Here is an 18,975-nt window from a genome sequence, read left to right as displayed (position 1 = left end):
TTATGTATTAAGAGTAATTATTAACATTTTTAACTTTTAATACAAAAAACTTTTACTCTTTTGTCGAATATTGTATTTTTTTTTGGAGACCATTGTTTATAGACGGGCTTCAGAGCTAACTGGTTATTGACGTATTTATTTCATTAGCCTACATGTTGTAACACATGACTTCTAAAAACATTTTGTTGACCTCTCGGATATTTCTTTATATTTCGAAATTGCACAGAAACCTTTTGAGAGGTTTCTGTCTTCAGTCTGTGCCATTACTCTTAAGTGTTGCAGGGCTTGCTTAGAACCAAGCTTTTCAGATGTGATATGAATCACATGGTGTTGAATGAAAGGCTTTTTTCCCTTTTCCTTTCTCTGCTGGCCCGCTCAGGAGCTAGAGATAGGAAAACACCAGTGCTCTGTGCTCTGCGGTGGAAGATGCACACACGATTTGACACTGCACACGAAAAACCGGTTTGTCTAGTTCCACTGTGTACCTGTCATGCTTTCATAATAGCCAAACCGAGCCCAAGACCTGAAGTTTACTCGGACAGCGTTTGCTATCTAGACTTGATCTCAAAGTGGATTCATGTTTCATGTCCAAGCTCCCGCTAATCTGCTATGGTTTCCCAGGTTTAAAGCCAGAGGAAAATAAACACTTAGCTTTGGCTTCCAGCACAAGCAGATTGCCACACAGACTTGTTAGAGAGCACATTCTGGCTCGGCAAAAGATATGAGAAAATATATACAGATTGTTTTGCAGGCATCTCCTTTGTCTTCCCTTATTGTGTTCCCTTCTGTTAGCCCCTTGGTGATTACATTTACATGTATAAAAAAAAGTAAGGGATCAGCTAAAGTTGAATGGCAATCCTTATTTATTGCTTTTACATTAGAGTGGATGTTTTTTCATCTGTCACCGATTAAATAAAATGATTCATGCCTCCCTTACTTTCCCCCAATTTGCGTTTTTTTTAGCTTTGTAAATGAACCAAGAACAAGCGCAAGATTCATCTGCAGCATACATTTGTTTCACTTTATAATTAAACATACGAATAATTTGCAGGAAGAGTTTCTTACAGATGCGAAAAGAGATATTTTATACCATTTGCTAGAAGGAAAGGTGATAATATACCACTGTTGACAGTGATACGGAAATAGTTTGAATTTGAGACTTTTTTTTGCTGTTCAGAAGGTCTGGTGTTACAGGGAGACAAATGAAACCCTTGTGTTGGTAAAGATGAGGAGATTAGTGCCACCTGATGATGAAGAATGAAAGTTGCCAGTTTAGCAGCTCCTCAGTGCTAAGCTTCTGAAATAAGCCCCTCTCGAATGTGTGAACTCAGACTGGGATAAGGTCAGGCTTTGCCAGTTCTACCATGACTCTTTCCCACTGTGCTCTGTGTCGTCCCACGGTCCCCAATCTGTTACACAGCTCGACGGGCCGCAAGTTGAGTGGCATTCATCGAGCGCTTGGCACAGTGGCGTCATAATGAAATGATCTTATGCACAATGAGTGTTGTGATTGCAAAAATGGCCCTTTTTGTAATTAGTGCAATTCTGCAGTTGGTGCTGAAGCCTAAATCATAACCAATGTAACGACACTCTGCTGTAGCATTTATCCTTATATTTCAATTATTTTTTTATAGCCATTACAAGCCAGTTGACTATTTTTTAAAGGTTTAGTTATTACAGGCTGGCGTCATACCTTACGCCAGTGGCTCTCAGCCTTTTTTCAGTGATGTACCCCCTGTAAAATATAATGTGCCTTACACTATATGAACTGTCATGCTAGTTTGTTCTATTGCTTTAGCCGGGCTGTGTGTTAAGCGTTCTCTGTGGAGACATTACTCAGTGAGGATGATGCACTGCATGGCCGAGCTAGTTTATTGACTCACTATATGGCAACTTAACCATGGTGAGCCCGCCTCACGTGTACATGGCTGTTAGTCAACTATTGTGCAATGCTGCAAAGTTAAAGGTTAATAAGTAAAATCAATTCATGAAAGATGAGTTCATTGTCAAAACCTGATAGAGAAAGCTAAGTGAATTGGCTTTAATCGACCCTCCTCGATAAAGAACTTCAATTTGCCCCAGCGAGTGTTGAATTATGATTGACGTCTCCTGGCTGGCGCAGCGTGGAGCGCACTCACCAGTATCAGAATCAGCAGTGTGTTATCAAGGCCTTATGAGGCTCATGCAACCCGCTACACAATGTTACTGTAACTGTAAACTGCATCATGTGACAGACTTGCCCTCCTCAGCGGGTTTCAACAGATTTATGATTAAACTCCATTTACTTTGGTTAAATATCAACTTCTTCATGCAGCCATTGGACACAAAGTAGCTGATCTGCTTCTTGTTTCTTTTGTCTTCACTGTAGCCAAAGAAAACACAACAGAATGTACATGGAATACAATATGGGGTAATTTAAATGTCCCTAATTTACATTTAAGTATTGTATGTTCATTTTTTTTTAGCTACGATAGTATAACATTGAAAGAGAACATTTTAAACTATGGGGGTAAGAAATGTAACATTTATAGTTAAAGAAAATTGTGGAAAAATGTATTTAGTGTTTAAAAATGCAAAGCAGCTAAATGTCTACATTTATTTCATTATAAATGGTGATTGAAATTGAACTGAACTCGAAAAAGTATAATTTTGGAAAGTACTGTGTCTATTACCTCGCCTTTTGCGGTCTCCCTGATGCATAACCCAAGATGAATAAAAATTTTTAAAAAATCCCAAAAGAACACATCTCTTTATTCCTTGAAATGATCAATATCATGCAGTCTCTTTTAAGTTGGTCCTTCTTTGTTTGTAGAAACCCATTTAAAAAGGGAAGCACCATCTCTGGTGCATCCATTAGCTTCCACATTAGCTACCACCCCCGCGTCTCCTCTACTATGTGCTGGCACCCTCCAGGCATCCCTCTGCCGGAGCTCTTAAAGAGTCCTCTGTGTCTGATCTGAGCATGCTGCCAAAGAAACCTATCTGTCTTTCTCTCTCTCTCTCTCTCTCTCTCTCTCTCTCTCTCTCTCTCTCTCTCTCTTTCTCTTTCTCTTGCTCTCTCTTCATCTCCTTTCTGGCAAGAATAAAGTGCACCTGCAGCGTTAGCTAGGCCAGAGCTAATGCAAGTGAGTGTGTGTCTGATCAAAGGCCTAATTAGATTGCTTTTTGAGTATGACGTGGCATATTAATGATCTTGTGTCAGGTGGTTTAAATGGTATGCATTGTGAGTCGTCCAGAGGGTTAAATGTGGCTTAACACAGCCCCTGGACATTAAATGGGAGCACTTCTTATTGCACGTGTTGTGTGCTGATTAAGTTTGAACAAGGAGCTGTGGGCAGAGTGGCCAGTTTGGTTTTGATTGTGTAAATATACCGGAGGCTTCAGCAGACTAGATGACCTTCACCCGTTTGGCTAACAAGCCCTATGTGCACACCGCTGTGTGCGCTCTCCGAGCGCTCGCCGGGCAAACCCAGTTTAACGTCAGTTCATTAGAATAGCAAGCAACCGAGAGAGACACTAATTATTCAGCTGAAGCTTTAACATGAAGCTGCTTGGCCCACCAGATGGACGGTGTCCTACGGTTACCTCACGCAAAGTTGTTATGCACCACCAAAGACATGCCATCGATTTATGCAATACTGTGTGGCACTCAGCAGGTCAGTCCACTCGTTCACCCTTGGCCCCAGAAGTCACAGCGAGAAGACCCTTCGTGTCGTGATCCAGCTTGGGGTTGGAAAACAGTGGCATAATCTTTGCACTGACCTTCAAATTGGACTTTTTTTTTATTTTCCTGTGGAAATTAAAGTGCAGTTACAATGTCTGCGTTCACATAACACTTTAAGAAAAGATGCTGTGTCTTTTTGCCCTTCATAATATTACAGTTTGGCCCTCAGCTGTGGCCGTGTGCACTCTATTATCTTCCAGATGGTCCTCTCATACGGGGTTAGAACATCTGCCTTTCCTTGACATTAAACAGGAAACGTATCACAATGGAAGAACAGTGTCCCCCAACCCAAACCTGCCACGCTGCTCTGTTTGGCATGCGTTTATTGATTCCACTAGAGAAAATTGCAGGTCTCTGCATCATTAAGTTATCACTGTCAGCGGTATCTAGTCCATTGTTCATATGTTTTTTTTTGTCGGTTAACAATAAGGGTGACTTAATATCCCCTTGCAGAATAGTCCGTTTACTGCAATTCAGGCAGCTGAAGTGGGGCAATAGCTGAGTATTAAGCCTCAGTCAATAAGAAGAAGAAGAAGAATTAATAGGATGGCATTTAGGAAAACAATTAACCCTTGGTTTGTTTTGTTACTGAACTTGGCTGGGTTTTCTTCTACACCCTTCTTTCCATTCTCTTCACCTTTTATCTGCTCATCAGCACTCTCCCCTCTATAAGAAGTGCTATTATGTGTGAATCCCGTCAGCGAGTGTTGGCATTAACGTTGCGTCCTCGAACAGAGGGGGTTCTGAAAACGAGGGAGCCAAGCTATCGGCTCATTCAGCTGCAGTTGCCAGTGTTAAGACGCATGGTTTCCTCCCACCGGGACAGCGCTGCGTGATCACAGCTCTCGACAGCTGCCGTTCATCCAGCACTCTTTTCCTGCCTTTGACACAAGAGTCTTGCAGACAGGGGTGTGTCAATTGAAGGACACCGTTATCCTGTGGGGCTCAGAGGATACGGTGTCATCCTTTCAATTCCCAGGGCCCGGAGAAAAGGTTCAGTCTCTCTCTCTCTGTCCGCACGCTGTTACCCGAGAAGTCAGTGGAGCACATTGAGTGACTGATCTCGCTGGATATTGTAGTTCACATGGCTGACCTCCATTGTACGACTTTATCTTTTCAGCCAAGTATTTCTTTTACGAAAAGCAAAACTTTGTACTCAGCCAACATTAATTTCTAACAGTTCATGCTGAATGATTCTCATAAGTGGTGTTAATTCATATACAACTTTTTACTTGTACTCGCCTCAGCTGAATCAGAGATTGTAACCGAAAACATATTCAGACCTTATGCTAGTATAATTATCACATTATGTTTATATAATATTTTAGCATGCACAAGGATTTTGAAATATTGGTGTTCAATAATTTTAAGACGCTGTTGATGTTGTCTTGTTTGGCCAATATTGTCTCAACATTTTTGTGAACAGATGGCTTTACTCTTGCATGAGAATTAATGCTGACCTTTGATCCTTGACATACTTATGCAGCCTGGACAGGAAACTGTTCGTACAGATACGTCAAGAATTCGTACTGTCTTTGTCTGAATTGCACCTCCGGGAGGCTGATCAGTGTCTTGTCAGCCTTTTCTAAGAGGGTTAGCTTCCACCTCAGAGTCTTGCTTGCTGTCATTAGGCTTGTTTTCTTTTTGGAAAATCTTCTTTTCTCCCCTCGAGTCCGTTCCCTCCATTCGTCATGCTTCAGTGGCCGGTACGTGGTGTCTGAGCAGATGGGGAGCAGTGAGTCTGAAGGATGGCGAGCATAAGATGACGGCCCTTTGACATGCAGCCTGACATACGAAGTTGACCCAACCCCCCATCAACTCTTCACGCATGCAACAATATTCAAATCAGCTGCATAATCATCACATCAACGTCCTCTCTGTTCTCTCTCTATCTCTCTCATGCACACAGGTATACCATTTCCACTGATCAGACCTATTTGATATTAAAACATTCTATTGGTTATTTAGAAGGGTTCAAATTTTGCTTTGAAAATTGATTAATTTCGGCATTACATCATTATCCTTGGAACTGATCTTAAGAGACGGGAGTAATGATCTTATTATAGAATACAGACCAAAGCAACTCTTTGTCTGAGGGAGTTTGCTGAATGTGGAGCAAGTCAGCTTTAATTTGGCTCAGAGCTGTTTTTATCTGGACATCAGCCCACCGAGTGACATGCATGACACTATTACATGCTCAAGCTGTCTCAACAACAACACACCAACACTGACCTTGTGCTCTTCCAAATTTGGTTTCCTTTCCCCTCTGACACTGTTTTCCATAGCTTGCAAAGATTCAGGAAACTCTTCCAATAAAATAGAGCGTGTTTAGAAAACTGACCCATGTGATGGGCGAAGACTGAAGCGCTGTCATACCCCAACCCTCGGGTATTGGCCAGGGTCACATTTCTGGTCCTCCATAACTAGAATGGCTTCATTTCAGAGACTTGAGTTGTGAATTAACTTGTAGGAAAATAAAACTCATATTGTATTTAATAGTGTATTTTGTATTCTGGCCTTTACGTGACAATCTGGAATCTTAATGCCTACATATGCCAATGACATATTATTAATATGTTTGTCCTTGAGAGGTGTTTGAGTCGGTATAAGCTCAAGTCCATTCTCTGCGCACGTCTTTGTGTAACCCATGGGTTTTTTTCAGGCAGGAGCATTATTGTTGTTCATAAGTCTAGTTTATCATCTACTGATACTGAACACAAGTTAGTTGCAAGCTGATGCTGCCAGCTCAGAACACAAAGAAACCAATGCCGTCAGTGAGAAAAGAAACAGTTATATTCAGTATTTATTTTATAAAACATCATATAAATGGTGTATTCACTGCATGTTTGTCATAAGTACAAGTCAGATAACATATTACCCACAGTAGTGGTGTTGCTTCGCAAATGACAAGCAGACTTTACCGAGAGGGGAGAATTGCTCTGTGGACTTCTTACTGGCTGAAAGACCTAAGTCGTTGCATGGACAATCATTACTCCCACCATTAAAGTGTTCCTCAAGGTTTCCAGTTAGTGTGTGCTAGGATGTGAACTTTGTGCTTGCGCTTAAATGTGAATTAAGGAAACGTGATTATCTTAATTCCAGGAGCAAGGGGGTATTTAGTATTGCGTTGCTACTTTGGCAGTTTGAGCATTGGGTGTGTTCTTTGGTGTGAAAGACACAATGAGAAAATAGTCAGATACATTTTTGCAATTTATTTTTCAACGTAGAATTGGTCTCAGGCTACCTGTGAGTGTTGGAACAATTGTATAATCATCAAAATACACTGAGGGTGAATACAGATATTCACCTATTTACCTATACAGGTGAGACAGACAGTATGAAGAGAATAAAGTGGTTTTCAAACATTTAAAGAGTGTAAACGTGTTCTAAACCTGGAAATGAGCGTGATATGTGTCCTTTTAACTTTCAAAGAGCCAGTCGCCCTCTTGGCATCCTCAGCTGATGCCTTGCTGTTTATCCTGCATCGAGAAGGAAAACTAATGGCAGCCATGCATTTGACTTGATCTTCCTATCGTGCCTCTTCATTATCTTTGCTTTAATCTCAGGGCAAAGATAATTCATCTGAATCTTTGTCGCACACCACATATTTCCAGCTCTCCCCGTGAGCTGGACTGCTTTTGGGAGTCTTCCAGTTTGCCATGTGGTAGAGGGAGAATTGCAACAGAAGGTGAACCTTAATTGCTGTTAGTGTGCCAGTACTTCTCCTGGCCTACATTTGATTATTCAAACCAGTCTCATCTCATTACCACGGTTGTCTAAGTATGACAAATGGTAGGGATTCATTACATGGAGAATTTCGGATTTTGTCAGTACCAGTTTTTTTTTGAGGCGGTACACTTGTATACCTGTTTTCATCATTAACGGTTGCAGCTTGAGCTTGTGTGGCCACCGACGCACCTCAGCCTGGCCTTGATCCAGACCACCCCTCTCCATCTCTATAGGACCACACAACTACATGAAAGAATCCCCAAACTCATCTAAACTGACAGGTCAAGCTGACATCCCAAATGGTGACTGAAAACCTTTTGAAGACAAACGTAGATTAAGAGTTGAACACAAGTTCAGTAGCACATTCATGCGAGTTCCTTGAAGTCTCACTTTATGCTTCTCTTTCCACCTGAAACGAGAAATTGATCATTGTATCAGACTGTCAAACAAAGAGGAGGTCTTTAGTTCTGCACCTATTCAGGGGTTGTGAAATGGTCAGTTTGGAAGGCAACGTTGTTTCTCAACAACTCCAAAGAGTCTGTCATCATTTCACTGACAATAACAGGTGAGGGGTAGGGAAGTTACGCGGAATAAGGAAGTGAAGCGGTTTGCCTTAATGTAAACTGTCTGCAAAATGAAAAACAAGTGGAAAGCCTTCAGTGCAACAGTGTCACTTTTGAATTAAAGAGACGGCGAGTCGGGTATCTGCTTGAAAATAAGGAAATGCACTCACAGGACCGCTCAGAAGCAGTTATTTGTCTCAAAATACGTTTGTTTGTAATGACAGTTTGGTTAAACTTTCTGTACACTCAAATGAACAGCGACACTTTGAAACACACAAGTAACTATAAGAAATACTGACAAAATCAAACATTATCCTTTAAATCATTTTCATGATGGATTCCTGTTGGTTGGGAAGATTCACAGAATTTCTGAGAAAGAAAATCATCACCGTATCTGTTATGGTCAGACAAGTAGCACCATTTATTGTTATTGTTTGGATTATTGTATTGTATTAACTGTAATTCTGTCTTTTAAGATCAGGACAAATATAAATTACAGCCACAATAGTGTGATTGAGTTCTAGACGGCCTGTTTTTATTTTTAAGTTATTTCTATGTAAAGTTATACTGTTCTATATTTATATAGCCAAAACTTTTGTTTTCCATTTTAGATGTCATGACACTTTTTCCCTTTTCTTTCACAGATATCATTGACAAGAGTGAATTGAAGCCGTTCTTCGAAAGCAACTGTTCTCAGATTTATTTTATCTTCTATGAAAATTTCATTACACTGGAAAGCAACTTAAAACTTAAAGGTGAGTTCAAGGGTTCACTCGTTGCCCACCACCCTCAATGTTGGTTCAATAATTAACCCTCTCCCTCCTCTCTGTGGTACGCATTACAACAAGGGTTGATTCCTCTCTGCCCCACATTTACAACACAGTGACCATAGAGTAGCAATTTCTGGTTATGCCCAGAATAACTGTGTGATGAGCCCGACTCCGACAGTATTGTGGGTAGTGGGTTATATCCCACTGGGAGTATGCTCTCATGGTAACACAAGTTTCTTGGAATAATTGTTCACAAAATGGCCTGTATTATTGTTGCATTATTGATGAGGCTAATGCAGTCTTCCTCCCAGTTATGTGTTTAAAAACCCTAAGTACTCTCTTTGTGTTTCAGGGAACAAATCTCAAAGGGAGGAGCTGGACTCTATCCTCTTTATTTTTGAAGTAAGTCATCTGTCTTCTTCTCTGCTCCTTTCTCCATCTCTGATTTCTACCTATAGATGGTTCAGCCTCAACCTGTTTACTGCTGATCTCTGGGGCGGAACCGTAGTTTCCATGGTGCCATACTGCGTGTAACTCAGACTACTTCCTGAATTTGCCTCAAATAGCCTGGAAATCGTTCGGAGATTGTGCAGATGAAAGCAGAAAAGAAAAGCCGAGCTAAACCATTTCCCAGCCTTTGACGCTGTTAGTTTGATCCTTGTTTTGTGAACCTAGGTGTGCATGCAAATCAGAGTGGGTGTGTCTCGCGTCTGTCGGTTGGCCCCTCCCTCTATTCTTCTGAACACTCTGATGTTGCACATGCAGGTTAAAGTCCCCCACCTTGTTTTCCCACCTGACTCCAAAGGCAGCTCCAGTTTCCAATACAAACACCCTGCTCTCCAGTTACATTTGCACAGGGTAGGGCTGTATGGGTGACAGCAGATTGAAAAAAATATAATAATTGGGATGTCTGTTTGTCCCTCTTGGTACAATATGCCTTGTCCTAGTTTTTCCTGATCACCTGGGCTAACTTTTTGGACGTGTAATGTCTAACATAGAGTCAGCCATTCCCTCTTAGAAAGGACAGAAAGAGAGGATCTTTAACATCATGCCAGACACTGCTGTTGTCTGTTTTTAGCTTTGGATTCCTAATGTGCTAGTCAGGCTCATCGAGTGTAGCTTGGACTGTTATTTTCATGTTATCACAATACATTTTGTTTGGTTCTTCCGTCTGGGTGGACGCATGATGCACTTTTGTGTATTTTAGTGCGTCAGCTGATGCTAGACTCAATCGTTCAGGTTTGTATTTTAAGGGTGTCTTGGCTTGCTGTTTAGTAGATATTTTGATACTTCATTACCATCTGTAAAATAAAAAAATGGACATCCCTGCAGTTTTCTCCTCTGCTGACCAAGATGGCCTGTCCGCACACATCCAGTCATCTAACCTGTAAATAAACCCTGGATTCATACCTCCTGCATATTTATGGAGTCATCTTTTATAAAAAAAGAAGAAGAAAAAAACTAATATTGAAAGCAGCTTAACCCTCATTTGTCCCCTTTTAGCCTCTGCCTGTGCCACCGTGTGCTTTTACCCATGAGCTGAGGAGATAAGCTTGCGTTGAGTGGTGTGTACAGGACAGATACAGAGTTGCTTTGATCCTGAGCTCTGCTGCACTCTGCAGACGTTCTCTGTACGCCACATTAGATTAGGCATGTTGGATCATACGTGGTCGTGAATATGATATCAAGGGATACATTTGTGCTCACAAGCATGCACTACTAATGTACACCATGTATAGTACAGGGAAATGACAATTGCCGTGAAAGATTAACTAATATTGTATTTTTGAGGTAAGTGGATTGGAGCATTTTTATGAATTATCAGTAACAAGCGCAGTCATGTGTAGCCTATGTAGAATTTGTATTAATATCATAAACCCACTTTCTCCGGCTAATACTTTTTGTAAATGTGTATCGGTTGTTTAAGTCGCACAGGTCAACCAACCAAAGCATAAACCCCAGCAGCCTTTGTCCAAAAAGCCTCAGAGCGGTGGCGATGAATGGACAACGGCTGAGACAAAGGTCATTTTGCGGCTCTGTGCTTTGCAACACACTTGTGTGACAGGTTCATGTGACCAATGTAGCTCCACATCACTGTCCCTCGTTCTCTTTTGTGTAAGAATTCCCCTGAAAAACCGCAGTTGTGTCCTTGTGTCTCCGTGCACATGGGAATCATGGTCCCCTGCCCTCTCCGTCACCTGCGTCCCTTCTCGCATTCGTATCTTGTTGACCGATACCGCGCACGTCTCCAGCATGTGCGTTTGCCTTGAGCTGGCGATGTGGGGATTACTCTGCTGTCATGATGAGGTATGTGACCCCTTTTTCCTGGGTTGCTGTGGGGGAGTAGGCTTTCCCCCGTGCTGAGCCTGTTTGAGTAATAGATATCTAGAGGGGGTAATCTTTTTGTCCCTCCTCCTGAAACTCTGCTAAACACCCCACCCCCACCGCCATCAGCAGCCTTTCCCTTCCAGGATCCCTTTGTGTCGGCTGCCACGGAGGCATCCGCCATGGCAGCTTGTGATGCTGCAGCAAAGCTGACAAGAGATGAGGGACCTGCTCTCTGTGAGAATGCAACAAGATGTTGGATGGAATAGAAAATTGTACATGTCCTTTTTTAAATGAGAAGTTTGGTCTTATCCACGCCACCCTCCATTTAAAATAATGCGACTACAGCACCACTAGTGCTGCTAATTGTTCTAAAAAGTAGCATGACAAGTTCAACAGACACTTTTGTGTAATCAAGGTGTAACAAGTAATCCGATGTTCAATGAAAGGAACTTTGAAGTCACTCAAGGTAACTGTCTAACTAACAGTGAGGGATGGGCAGCAGTAATGGGAGGCTGCCAAGAGCCGAAGGCTTCTGAAGGTAGAGAGTCAAGTAAGAACAGCTTTGAACAAATTATTTGTGTTCTGAATATGCGCCCAGTGCAACTTGTTGTCAGAGTCTGATGCTCGAGCTCAATGCTCACCTGTTTACAAAGTTTTAGAGCGTTAACACTCGGCAGGTGCGTGAGACGACATCCTCGTCAGTGGGATTATGTCCGTTTCCCTTTAGCAACCATTTGTATCGGTGTGTAGATGAATGCTTTGTGATCACCTAGTATGTCGCCCCATGCTGCTGTACAGAGTGCAAGCAATTATAAATACATAGGGTGAAAGCTGCCAAAAAGCTGTTCTAGACAGATACTAACAATACTTTGCAACCACATGAGACCACTTTCTGTGTTTGGAAAATAATCTTTTTATCTGTCAGAGGACGAGCTCGAGCCTATTGGGCTTGAGGGAGTCTGGTTTGTTTACACTCCCATATGACTGTAAATCACCTCTCACTGTCTGAAAGCCGCGCAATACTGGTGCCACTGAGGTTGTGGGACAGGTTAAGGGACAGCTGTGGGACCAACAAAACTCCGAGGGAAGTCTGTTCAAACCTGCTCTCTCTCCAGGATATGACCTCAGCGTGACCTGTTGTCCGTCATCCGGACCTGACTCAGCATTCTGAATTCCCCTCGTAATGCTCTGTAAAAGCCCCTCATCTAGATTTGAGGCTTGACTTACTAAGTTGCCTTGTATGGGTATACCTAAATATTATATTTAGTGAAACCTTTTTGATGGGTGAATGTGAATTCAAGTTATTGTCTTCTGACTGATTTAACTTTATCCCACAGAGAGTTTCACGCCATGTGAAGATCTAAGTGTCAAAATGACAGCACAGCTTTCTGCAGAAAACCAAAACAGGACCGGCATACACAGTATGTGAAGGAATTCAGAAAAGGGAGAAGAGCCAGCCTAAAAGCAAGATATTGCTGTTTCCAAAAGACCATGCGTTCCAAACAATTGCCTTTGCCCAGTTAAGAAACTTAGCATTCACAAATGAAGCCCAATTAAGGAGGAATGAGCCATAATGTTGTCCACCTGCCGTAGCTCATGGCAAACAGACGGTTCATTATAACTCGTGTTCATTTACATTCCACACCGAAATGCACTGTTTAAGCTCTGTGTCTGTAAATGGTTAGTAATTACTAAGTAGGTAATTAAAAGCACAGCTTCACTCTGTGTCATAGAAACCCGTCAACTGTCTTTTTCTGCCTCCTTTTCCTCTCAATGAACATTTTGGGTTGATTCAATGAAACTCTCCTCTACATGTTGACACGCATGTTGCTGAGAAATCATCCCGAGGCCATTTAGCGAAGTGATTTCTTTATGCAGTCCTAGTTATGACTGGCAGCTCACCAGCAGGGGGTCATTGTTTAATGCATGAATGCAAATTTACTAAGTGTAGCTCGGGTGCGCACTGAGTAAATCTATCTTAATGAGGATGTGCTTCAACCTTGGCCCGTGTTTACCCTTCAAACGGGAGCAGATTTAAAGTTCTGCCACACAATGTTGTAGATTTTTGTCACATGCAAGTCACTTTATTCATCATAACACCTTTAAAAAACACCAAGAGGTGACACAAAGTGCTTTTCAGTAGCGGCAGGTGGGTTAGGATCCACCTCAATCCAGGTATACATTAATAAAAAGGCAAAATACATAATGCAATACAGCGATCAAAGAATGGTAAACATGAAATAAAAAACTGAATGAAACCAATAGAGTATTTAAAACCAGTAAGAGAACATTAGAAATTAGTTCAGGTCTTCTTTGTGGATGCATATTTGTTTTGTTGACTCCGTTGACATTTAGCTTTCGTCTGTTTAAAATGGTCCCAGAGGAACCTGCTGCAGCTTGGCTTTCACATAGAAAAGAGGAAGAACTGATGTCTGTACTGACGGGCTGTTGGTCGCAGCGGGAGGAGTTTGTTTGCACTCCGCTGCTGCCACCCACTGGCTGCAGAGGAGAATGGAAACATCTTCAGTAGTTTTGCTCTTAAGTCAGTGTATTTTGGGTTATTATTATTTTCAAGTCAAACTCAAGAAAGTAAAAGTTAAACGTCATGATATTTTATGGTCATATAAGATGTATCCGCTTGAATTTACGTAACACCAAATAATCAGGGGCAAGCTGAGAAAATTTGGTTGGCATGTAAATAAGCAGTCTGGTTTGGTCGACAGTGTGTGGACTTCCTCTGTAAAGCACTTTAAACAAAGAGCCGGTGTGCAACTGATATCTTTTTGCACTGTCTCCATTGTGAAGGGAACAAAATATGTTGTACTGCAAAGTTAATACCTATTAACAGTATTTCACTTTATTCCCAATACTATATATCCTGTGTGTTACAATCTTTTGTGTATGCGTTCGACAAGCTGTTGGCTGCGTGCACCTCTTGCAGTAGTGGCTTTGCCGTATGTTGGTGGGTTAGGGCTTTGTGTCTGTCAGGAGATTCCATTGTCTCTAGATGGTATAATCATCTCTGCGTTATATCAAAGACCTACACAATATGTAAATGGCTACTTTCCTGCCGAGAGCACTGCATGTCTGTCCCTGCCATCGAAAAGCCCTTGTGGACCACCTCTTGGAGAAGTGTATTCTTTGTCATGTTCAGGCCCTGCGACTGGAAACCTAAGTGCGGATCATGTAAATGTGTTAAGGCTGTAGTTGTACCACAGTAATTCTCCCATCTTTATGCCGGAGTACGACTGCAGATTAGAGTAACTCCACCAACCTTCAGTCCGGCAGACTCTCCATTCGCCTGATATCAGCCAGTAAATTCCTCATTGTTGCGGCCGCCATTCCGGCTCCGCAGGGAGTCTTTCTGAGCTAGCTTCTCCATCTCATTCCCACTCTCCCATCCTGGTGCTCTTTGAGGGGAGAGAGAAAGTGTTATTGTGTCTGCTTGCACACACACACACACACACACACTCACAGGGAAAGGCTTAAGCAGGCTACCCTGCTGTGTCGCCGCCGAGCATAATGTGTCTGCTGCCCCAAGGAGACGGAGTAAAGGAGGCCAGTTCGAAGCCTGCGCGGCGATGTGGTAATCCCATGCAGGATCAATAGCAAGGTGCAGCCGCGCGCCTGTACACGCATACCATCACGCCTGTGGATCAGAGGGAGAAATTGAACAGCGCAGATAGTCATCCAGAGCCCCTTTAAAGTGATATGTGTCTTTCAGTGTCTCCGCTGTCACTGTTAATGCCGGGGATTTAGTCTCAGAGGACAAGAAGGGAAAGTTAAAGATGGAGGATGATGAGGGAAGAAGGACGTTGTTGACAAACTGAGACACTCAGAACATGATGACTTCTGGACCACGACAGCTCTCAGTATAATGTTGCGTGGCACAGGGCAAAACATAATCTTTAAGAGCATTTCTATTGTGGCAATATTAAGTTTTACCGACAAAACAAATACATAATAGAAACAAGCAAACTAATACTCACATATTACTGTGTAAAAATGGTATGTTACATTGGTGGATTTTTAAAGATTTACAAATTACATGTTTATAAACCGCACAAGATTTGTACTCACTCGAAGTTATAAACTTTAATTTCTCTGATTAAATACTTCTTTTCACACTTTGCGTCTGTGACCGGAGAGGACTTCATCTTCGTAGCTCTAAATGCACATTTCTTTTTGTCATGCTCTGTATCCATCGCGTTTCTCACTCTCGAGGGCAGAGGAGCCTTTTATTATGCCGGCCGGAGCCGGTTGTCTGGTTGAGTGGGCCGGAGCTGCATACGTAAAGCAGTCTAGGACAGACTCGACCTCTACATTGCAATCATGAAGTCTTATTGGGTCAGTGATTAGGATTTGATAAGAAGGTGAGCCTTTGGGGGGCATCGGTTACTCACAGGGCATCGACTATTAACTAGCCTGCGCTTGCATGCGCGCGCACATCTGCCGTCTCCCAGCTTTTTTTAATCCCCCCCTCCTGTCTCTCCCCAGAGGGACCCAGTTAACCTGTCGCTGCATTCAAGAATAATGATAGGCTGCTGAAAGGTTAGGGTGCTCTAATTGAGTTGTAAAGCGGTTGTTGGCGAGGTGATGACATTTCTCAGGGCCGTCCTGTGTCGCAGGGATCTGCAGACATGCAAGGCCAAGTGGAGGGAAAGGGCAAAGACACTGCATTCCTTAAGTGTATTGCTTTGGCAGAACAGTGCCACTTACCGAAACCAAAGTCAGTTGGTGTTTCCTCCCTCATTTACGATCAAATGAAGAAAACTCGCTGCCAACAACGATTGTTTTTATTGAGCGTAATTATTTCCTTTACCGCATACAAATTCCCAGAGCCCAAGATGACGTCGAGCTTTGTCTGATCAAACAGTGCAAAATCCGAAGATGATACATTTTCTATTGCACGAGAAAACCGGAAAATATTTACATATTATAACCTGGAACCAGTAAATGTTTGCAATTTTTGCATAAACTAAAAAAAAAATTCTGTTGATTGACGAAGTGAATAATCAATTAATCGTTTCAGCACTGAATTATAGCTGAATGTGCCAAACTCTAATCATTAGTTGTTCTATTTTTTTTCATCAGAAAATTCTTCAACATCTGCCTGAGAAAATCTACAACCGATGGCAGTTTCACAGTATAGGTATGTATTTTATTCTTCACCATATTAAACACTTTGAATGCTCAGCTTTGTCTCTGACGTTATACACTTTGCATGTGTCTTTCTCCTTATGCCTCTGTAACCTCCAGGATACACTTCAGGACAAAAAAATGGCCGCCATGCCTAAGCCTTTTATAATGAAGAGAAAAGAATTAGTCTTAGAAGGGGATGTAAATGCAAATGAGCCCTTAATTTGAAATGCAAATAAGTAATTGAATTATGCTGCCATGATTTCAGTCCCACACAAAAAAAGGAAAAACCCCTTGCAAGAAACGATAACCCCAATTATTACTTTTGTGTGTCAGCCGTTGGAAGTTAACAGTCTAGGGCTAGATCCCTGATGGAGATTGGCCTTCCCCTCAGGCTTGCAATTGCAAATATCAAGACTCATCTGGGGTCTGATCCTCCAGACAAATCCACCACTTTGTCAGTCATTGGGCAACAAATCAACACAGGCTCTAGGCTGCCTCTTGGCTTTTTCTTGAACTTACACTGACTGTTCTTTGGCGCTCATCAGTTCACGTGTCACTGGTCAAGATGCGGTACTTTCACTGTGTACTTCTGTTTTGAAGAATGTGCTACGGTAGTCTTAATAGCTCCTTGCCATATCTTTTAGTTTTAATTGAATTGAACCATTTATTTCATGTCATTTTTTTTTAACACATTCTACAGTCCAGTTGAATTGCTGAAAGCATTTTAGTGCCCTGGGAAAAAATCCTTGTTATGGGTCAGGAAGCTCAGGAATGACATTAATGACTTGTAGTGTTTTGTCCTGTTTAGCTGAGGATTGCAAGGTCACAGGTATTTGACAGCGACCATTAGACGCTGAGGAAAATCCTCACACTTTTTTATCTTCCTTTGTTGTCTAACTTCTAATTCCTTCTCTCCTGAGCCCAAGACCTTTTTGAAAGGATCTCTTTATGTGTCCAACATAGACAATTTTGTAGTTTGAACCTTATGGGAACAAAGAAAGCACCAGACAAACGCACTCATCAACTCAACCACTCGCACGCAAACACACCAGCTTTTCTGTACTTCTGAAATAGCTCAAACACTTCTTCTTGGCTTCCACTTAATTGTGTCTGGGTCATATCACTCAATTGAGCAAGACTCCTTCTCATTCTTCTTCTCCTTCCTCTTCTCACCTCCGGAGAAGCACATTTTGCCCTATCATAATCCCAGGTTTATTCTCAATCTTGAAGATAAAATACCTATTAAAAACTAGCCAAAAAGTCTTCACAGCCTACAGGGACCTCATGAGGGCAGGTGCTGTCTGCAGGCTGTCAAGAGCATGTCCGAACCAACACACGCACAGACCTCTTCCGCTCAATGTAGTTAGCAATCAGAGCAACGTCTCATTTGATTATAGTGGAACCAGATTGCCTTCACGAATGCATGTCACTGCCAATTGATGTTAATTACCATCAGGAAAAAGTGAAGCGTTGCCGCTCTCCCCACTAGTTTGTGAGAACCAGCCATTAAGGTCAATTTGAGATGACAAGTGAGTTCCTGCTGCTTGTCGTGAAGCAGACTTCTGTTGAATATTTTGATTTTTCTTCCTTCCAGGTTCCATACTGAAAAAACTTCTACACACTGGAAATTCATTCAAGGTAGGGGCTGTTTTCAATGTGAGCATTGTCACAAATCACCCTCCTCCGACCCTAACGACTCACTACAACACTATTGTTTTGCGTTTCTGTAAATCTGTCCCGATCTCCTCTTGTCTAGATCCGATGCGAAGGAATCCGTCTCTTCCTGCTGTGGCTGCAGGCCCTTCGGGACAACTGTGCCGAGGAGCAGTTCCTTATCTTTGCCTGTCTGGTGCCAGGATTCCCCGCCGTGCCCTCCTCTAGAGGGCCCTGCACCCTCGACACCATCATTTACAACCCCTTCTCCAACCCCCCTGATGGTGAATATACATTTTTCTACATGTGTGATGACTGATGTGATGACTCAAAGACAATTTCTAGAGCCTGCACTATGATGAGTGTGGTCACCGAGGTCATCTGTCACATACTGAACTGATATTAAATTGTGCATATATTTTTTGTGGCGGAACGACTGCTTTCCTCAACTTAACTCCGCTCGTTTGTATCCGTCAATCTGAGCAGCCAAGGTGGTGCCTGAGGAAATTACCCCACTGGTTCCGGCTGTTGTCGGAGAAAAGGTCGCAGATGACCAGACCTGTTACATCCTCGAAACCCTGCTTAAGTACATGGTCATCCAGGTAATAACGAATTACGCTTAGAAAACTCTACACAACGTTTTTGCCAGTTTGGCGGCTTCATTGTGGTGGTGCTAATTTAGATCTCAAATTTGAACTGAATCCTGTGTTAGTATCGGGTGATCTTGCCGTGAATGGTTGTATGTAAGAGGGAGGTACAAATGTTTGTAGGTCGTGATTCTCAGTGATCAATGCATAGATTGTCTGGTATAATCAATAGATGCATATTGGGTCTACATGACCCTAATTTATCCTTTTAATGACAAAACGATTCAATGGTAGTTAGATCAATTCCAACCATCCTTTAGTTGTAACCGGGTTCGTGCAGGGTTGTGGATCCCTGCTGACATTGGGGGTGGGCAGAGAGTTAGCACAATTGAAATAATAAAATGTGTCATTTTTACCAATTTAAGTGTTAGAGTGCTCTGGTTGGAGGGGTCTCCTCAAATGTTCCCAGCGAGACTGTA

General features: G+C 42.2%; 1 protein-coding gene across 5 annotated transcripts in view; it reads left to right on the top strand.

Moving 5' to 3' along the window:
- Positions 1-18,975, top strand: part of ralgapa2 (Ral GTPase activating protein catalytic subunit alpha 2) — an 85,920-nt gene that overhangs the window by 5,104 nt on the left and 61,841 nt on the right. For all 5 annotated transcript variants that reach the window (XM_068580796.1, XM_068580798.1, XM_068580794.1 and 2 more), the window contains exons 2-7: positions 8,661-8,771; positions 9,139-9,188; positions 16,209-16,266; positions 17,851-17,894; positions 18,013-18,193; positions 18,396-18,511. In XM_068580796.1, coding sequence (XP_068436897.1) covers positions 8,661-8,771; positions 9,139-9,188; positions 16,209-16,266; positions 17,851-17,894; positions 18,013-18,193; positions 18,396-18,511 — 560 coding nt within the window. The remainder of the gene's footprint in view (positions 1-8,660; positions 8,772-9,138; positions 9,189-16,208; positions 16,267-17,850; positions 17,895-18,012; positions 18,194-18,395; positions 18,512-18,975) is intronic.

This window comes from Clinocottus analis, unplaced genomic scaffold, assembly GCF_023055335.1.
Source record: "Clinocottus analis isolate CAN_PGR_092001 unplaced genomic scaffold, fCliAna1.0.p SCAF_17, whole genome shotgun sequence".
NCBI classification, from domain to species: domain Eukaryota; kingdom Metazoa; phylum Chordata; class Actinopteri; order Perciformes; family Cottidae; genus Clinocottus; species Clinocottus analis.
This window is presented reverse-complemented; position numbering and strand designations above follow the sequence as displayed.